At 35.0% G+C, this 6104-nt stretch overlaps 1 protein-coding gene across 2 annotated transcripts; it reads left to right on the top strand.

Annotated features, from left to right (window-relative positions):
- Nucleotides 1-1211: 1211 nt before the first annotated feature.
- LOC114267990 (29 kDa ribonucleoprotein A, chloroplastic) lies at nucleotides 1212-5439 on the top strand. Of its 2 annotated transcripts, none has more exons than XM_082891603.1 (5): nucleotides 1212-1924; nucleotides 2495-2596; nucleotides 3360-3662; nucleotides 4613-4719; nucleotides 5030-5439. In XM_082891603.1, the coding sequence occupies exons 1-4, from the start codon at nucleotides 1550-1552 to the stop codon at nucleotides 4673-4675; spliced, it is 843 nt and encodes a 280-aa protein (XP_082747729.1). In that variant the 5' UTR covers nucleotides 1212-1549; the 3' UTR covers nucleotides 4676-4719; nucleotides 5030-5439. The 2 variants fall into 2 exon arrangements, with proteins under 2 accessions (XP_082747729.1, XP_082747728.1); XM_082891602.1 differs by having other exon boundaries at nucleotides 1385-1924; nucleotides 5027-5439.
- The last annotated feature ends 665 nt before the right edge of the window (nucleotides 5440-6104 follow it).

Raw genomic sequence — 6104 nt, 5'->3', positions numbered from 1 at the left:
CAATCTCCTTCTCCTTAGAACTTTCTTTCACAACTTTAAGGTTTCAAAACTGGTGAGAGGGTGTTTGCTAGGGTTTCAAAGGAGAGGAGGAATGAAGAGAGGAGAGTGGAGGGACTAAGGTGTTACACAATTGGGAAAATGGGTGGAGAAGGTGAGGCAAAAGGGGTTTATAGTTGGGGTGGCAGGGGCAAGGGTGTAAAGAGAGGGAATTTCGGATGGAGGGGGGGGGGGGAGAGGGGAGGCGCATAAAAGAATGAAGACATGGAAGGTTGGCAAAGATGGAATAAGGATTGGAAGTGACAAGAAGTGACGGTGACGGTAATATAGGACTGAGAGAGAGATAGAGGGTGGCACCCACGATGAAGGTAGGTGATAGTAATGGTGGATGGATGGAGATGGTGGGATACAAGTAGGTGAGTTGCGAAATTAGTAATTTGATTTTGGAGTGTTTAAGTCCTTTTTAGTAATTTAACTAGGGATAAAATAAAAAATGAGAGGTGTAATGAGATGATTTTATGTGATTATGGATGCTTCTATTTACACATAAAATCATCTCATTACACCTCTCATTTTATTTTATTTTATCCCTATTTAAATTATCAAAAAGGACTTAAACATTCCAAAATCAAATTGCTAATTTCGCAACTCACCCAGGTAGGGATATTTTATTTACACTATATTTTTGTTTCTATATATCTAACATTTATTTATCTATTTTTATTACAATTCTATACCTTAATAAAAATTATTTTTTAAGATAAAAACTCTAAAATTCAAAACCAAAAAATTTACTCACATGTCTACCAACTACCGACCTTTGTTGCTACTAGCTATCGCTACCAACTCTTCCCTCTTCACTTGCTACCACCTCTCTTTCTCCTTATTGACTATCGTCCCTACTCCTTTCCATCTCTTCACCAATACTCCCCCAGGTTCTTTCTCCACACTAGCCCTCCATTTCCTCTCATTTATTTCCTTTTCGCCACTTGCAACCACTTTTGCCTCGCCTATCCGCATTTCACTCGAAGCTATCCCATCTCCTTTAACCCTTTTTTGACGCCATCCGCTCTCAATTCTCAACTCCTCAGCTCTCTACTTTGTAGCCTTTGTAACCCCCTCCTATCACTTACAAAATTCTAACGATTACCTTCTCTTTTGCGACGTTTAAAATTGTAATCATATAGTCATTCTTATCTCTAAAAATTAGATTTGAGTGAAAGACAGAAGAAAGAGAGAAAAACAAAATAAAAAAGGGAAACAAAATGATGAGAAGGTAGATAGAAAAATGTGAGATTAAGAATTATGATAAGTATAAAATATTAAAATGTAAAGGGGTAAAATTAAATCATTTTTTTTTTTCTAAATAATTGCAATAAGATAAAATTGAGGTTTATGGTAGATATTTCCCTAGGTATTTCCCCTCTTCCCCAATCCCTCCCCTTCAAATATCCCAATCCCCCACTTCGCTCTCTTTCATTGCTATTCTAGTCTCTTTGCGTTCCTCTTTCAGAACCTTATCTTCTAACAAAGCGCTACACACAGCGCAGCCATGTCTTCCTCCGCCTCTTCCCTCCATTTGCTCTATCTAACTCCCAACTCTTTCTCTCTCTCCAACTCCAAACCCACCACAGCCGCTGTCTCACTCTCTCTCTCCTCCAAGTCCCCTCGCAAGTCCATCTCCATATATACTTCCTCATTTCTTCTCTCTCCTTCTAGACCCTTCGAAGCCTCCTCGCCTTCCAAGTTCGTACGAAACGTTGCGGTTTCATCCGAGTACGAGCAAGAAGAGGACCTATTGAGCGATGCAGAGGAACCCAGTTTCTCTCCTGCTCTCAAACTCTTCGTTGGAAACTTACCTTTCAATGTCGACAGTGCTACTCTTGCTGGGTTGTTCGAACGAGCTGGAAATGTCGAGATGGTTGAGGTATGAATTTACATTTTGGTCTATCTATGAAATATATATATATATATATATATATGGGTTTAGGGTTTATTGAGATTTTAGTTTTCTAGATAATGTTTTGTTTGATGTAAAATTTATGTTATTTGGTGTGAAGGGTTGTTTTCATTTTCATATTTATTTATTTATTTATTTTTCTTGTGAACTTCTGTTATTTTTCAAGTTTTGCTTGTGAAAATTCTTTGAGTGAAATATGAATTTCTGTGGGGTTCAGAATTGAGTTAAAATTTTATTCTTTGGGTTTGGTCTGTTACAAAGCTATGAAATAGATATGGGTTTTTACTTTTTATATAATTGTAACAAGGTTTATTATTTGGTGTGAAGGGATTTTTTTTTTTTTGGCCCCTCGTGAACTTCGGTTCTTTTTCCAGCTTTGCTAGTCAAAATTCTAAAAATGAAATAGAATTACTGTGGGGTTCAGAGAATTGAGTTAAAATATTTCTTCTTTGGGTTTTAATGTTGCAATGATTTTTGTGGGGAAAAAAAAAAAGGTAAAAAGAGATTCTTATGCGCAAATTTGAGCTGCTTTGGCAGGTTATATATGACAAGATAACTGGAAGAAGCCGAGGGTTTGGCTTCGTGACAATGTCTACAGTTGATGAGGTTCAGGCAGCTGCTCAGCAATTTAATGGCTATGTAAGCTTTGTTGTTTTCCACATTTCATTTGATTGTGTGTGTTGGAACATAGAAATCGGAACCATGGACTTCCATATATCTTCACTGTTTTAACATATGTTACCTTAAACGTGGATCCTTTTGGTGCATGGAATGGGAATGGGAATGGGAATGTGGTACACCAGATGCTCTAAAATCTGGTACGATAGGGGTAGACTTGTATATGTTACACTTAAGAATTTATGGTAGTTCTGAAGTAATTTTCTTTTAACTATTAGACATCTAGTAAAATGATGATGATATTGTCTTTGTTGTTGTTGTTTTTTTTTTTTTTCCTTGTCAAAACTTAAACCCTCCTTAGATTTTACTTCATTATATTTGATTTTTTTTTTCTCGTAAGATAACATTTAAGGAAATATATTGGAAAAAACTTCGAGATCGCTTCAAATCACTAAATTTATCATTTTGAAACAATAGTGTACTGTGTTTTGGAACGTGCATACCAATACATAATTTGTTAGGGTATTAAGGTTTTTTGATAACACAGGTTTTAACTCTAAAAATATCACTGTTTGAGTTCACTTAGTTGATAATGGAAGCCAAGACAAGCTTAGGTCCTAGAACAAACTATATTTCGACGTTACCTTTTAAATTGTCTTTGGAATTTCAATTTTGACAGAAATTATTGATTATATCCCAATTAAATTTGTTTATTTTTCTCATATATTTTAAACTTGAGCTTTAGGTCCATTGCATCTAAGTGAGAATTTATGATCTATGGCAGGAACTTGAGGGCAGGGCATTGAGGGTGAGTTCTGGGCCTCCTCCTCCGAAGGGAGATCGAGAATCTTCTTTTAGAGGGCCCAGGGGTGGAGGAAGTTCCGATAGCTCCCATAGGGTTTATGTGGGAAATCTTTCGTGGGCTGTTGATGATTTAGCACTTGAAACCTTGTTTAGCGAACAAGGTAAGGTTATGGAAGCCAAGGTTGTTTATGACAGAGACAGTGGTAGATCAAGGGGTTTCGGGTTTGTGACCTTTGGTTCCTCAGATGAGGTCAACAATGCAATTGAATCATTGGATGGTGTTGTAAGTATATTGATTATCTTTTTCTTGATTATGTGTTTTTTGTCTTTATTATTTTTCTGCCCTGTTTGATTCCTAAAAAGTTGGGAGAAAAATATATGTATTTGGAATTTTATAGCGGCCTACCAACTTAAGCCTGTTACTTTTCTAGTTTTCATTTCCTTTCAGACCTTTTGTTTGTCGGCATATTTTGGGTTTGTTTTGTTGTTGATTCAGTCAATAATTGCAAAGGGAAAAAAAATCAGTTTCTCATACTAATACAGAGCTGAAATTCTGTTACTTTGTACAAATTTTCCTTTTTAATTTAAATAATAGTGTGATGCATGGGATTTCTCATGGAAGTTATTCTAACCGTTAGCATTGCATGTATTTCTTTCTACACTTATCTACTGCATTAAAAATTGGGATTTTTTTATATTATATTTTACTGGCCATTATGTAGATGGAAAAATATATATGTTATGTGATCATTCAAGTATATATATTTTTTTAATGGACACAAAACATTACTTTAGTTTATGTGTATAATTTTATAGATTTTCTTTTTTCTAATTTTATTTTTCGAAAGATAACTGTTAGATTTCCGAACGGGTTTTGCTAGTAGGTGACACTCAATGACATACATATATCCTTATTATGCTTTTTATCTACCTATAATATTTGACAATTTATTATATTCGCAGGTTGGGCATGGTAGTGCCAATGTGTTTATTTACCAATAACATCAGATGATATATGTTGTTTATGTGGGACATGGACATACTGGAGAAGTGCTTGTAAATATTCATTCATTGATCAAATTGAATATAGAATTTCCAAAATTCTCATGGACTTCTTACCTTGTTTTGTTTCTATCCAATTTACCCAACTGAGAGTTTATATCTACTGTAAGGTATTATTATCCAACATTCTCTTTTTCTGAAACTAAAACTGACTTATAATCTCTGCTGTAGGACCTAAATGGCAGGTCAATCCGAGTAAGCATGGCTGAAGCTAGGCCAAGGCGTCAATTTTGATCATTGAACCTTTTGAGCTTTCTTCAACTAAGAACACACTCGGGGTACATATTTAATGAATTTGCATTTAAATTGTTTGCTATCCTCCTACATCTTGAAAATCGTACTTCAGGCAATTTTCTTGGTGTTTTTTAGCTTAAACGGATCCAAAACATGTAAACATGTTGCAAGAGGTTTCCCATAGATCTTATCATTTCAAATAAACTGCTTTATTTTCCTTCATACTTTAAGTTCTTGTGTTTACCCAAAATAACTCACAATGTATATTATACAATATTGTAATGAAAGTTAGCTTTTTTCTTGCCATTTCTAACAATATTTTCATCCTTACAAATCTATTAATTTCTGCAGCAGGTTCCTAGGATGATGCAGCTGCAGTCTTTTGTTGTCACCAAATTTTGAAGAATATATGCTTCTTTCAACACATTAATGGCGTATTCGATCTCTGCATGCAGAAGAACAAGGCCCGTAAATTTGTTGAAACTTTCAATGTATTTGCTCCAAATTCTACGCTTTGGATAAGATGCTAATATGTATGTAATCCATCTCTGATTGCTTTTGATGGAGTAGGTACATGAATGGTTGAATCATTTGGCTTTTTGTTGTAATTTTGATTTTTGGGTACAATTGGGGGTCTCACAGCCCAGAACAAAATCTACAAACAACTACAGGGTGGGAGGCTTTTGGTTGTATTGGGTATTCAAAATTTGTGATTGTTGAATTAATTTGCAGGGGAAAATGTGAATCCATCTTATTTTAGTCTACTTGATGTTTAGAGGTAGTTACATTTCTGTGATTATTATTGTGCTTACTGTTTCTTTTACATGAGCCCATACGACATGATCTTGTATGTTTTTCAATTTATGAGAGAGAGAGAGAGAGAGAGAGAGAGAGATAATGGTCCTTTTCTCATGCGAACCCTAGGTAGATTTTTGTAAACACTACTGCTCAGGCTGAAGCCTACCATGGTGGTTGGCTATGATAGTATAGCTGTTAATATGTTTTATTTTTCGGTATTTTTGGGAGTAAAGAGCTTTGTTCTTGATGACCATTTGTGAAGGTGCCCTCTGGTACCAGAAAGTATTAGACCTTTATTTAGATGGTGATATACTAAAGCCAATGCTTGTTGATATGTTGTTTTTCAAGCATTATTTGAAGTATATAGCCCTAACCCACCATGACAAATATATAATAATAGCAAGATAAGGAAAGAGATAGAGGATATGAAGTAGAAAGTAGTAAAAAATTGAATACAAAACTAGGAAAAATTCAACTAGGTAGTGGTAAAAGTTTGAATTCATAGTCTCAACAATCATTTGTGAATTCATCATGAGTCACTCTAAAAGAAGCTGAAGTAGGAAAAGTTCTGTTTTGTTCAAATAGCTCGTAGGGACCCTGTTTCTTGGAAGTATGATGATGAAAGGCTACA

The sequence above is a fragment of the Camellia sinensis genome, chromosome 10 (assembly GCF_055761805.1).
Source record: "Camellia sinensis isolate YWXY chromosome 10, ASM5576180v1, whole genome shotgun sequence".
NCBI lineage: Eukaryota > Viridiplantae > Streptophyta > Magnoliopsida > Ericales > Theaceae > Camellia > Camellia sinensis.
Note: the sequence above shows the minus strand (reverse complement) of the source record. Positions and strands in the feature narration are given on the sequence as shown.

What these genes read in the sequence shown, in the direction of transcription:
- LOC114267990 (XM_082891603.1), top strand. Translation starts at nt 1,550, where the DNA reads ATGTCTTCCTCCGCCTCTTCCCTCCATTTGCTCTATCTAACTCCCAAC. An exon ending in CTCAGCAATTTAATGGCTAT is followed by an intron (nt 2,597 to 3,359) that starts GTAAGCTTTGTT and finishes GATCTATGGCAG; the next exon opens with GAACTTGAGGGCAGGGCATT. An exon ending in TTGAATCATTGGATGGTGTT is followed by an intron (nt 3,663 to 4,612) that starts GTAAGTATATTG and finishes TCTCTGCTGTAG; the next exon opens with GACCTAAATGGCAGGTCAAT.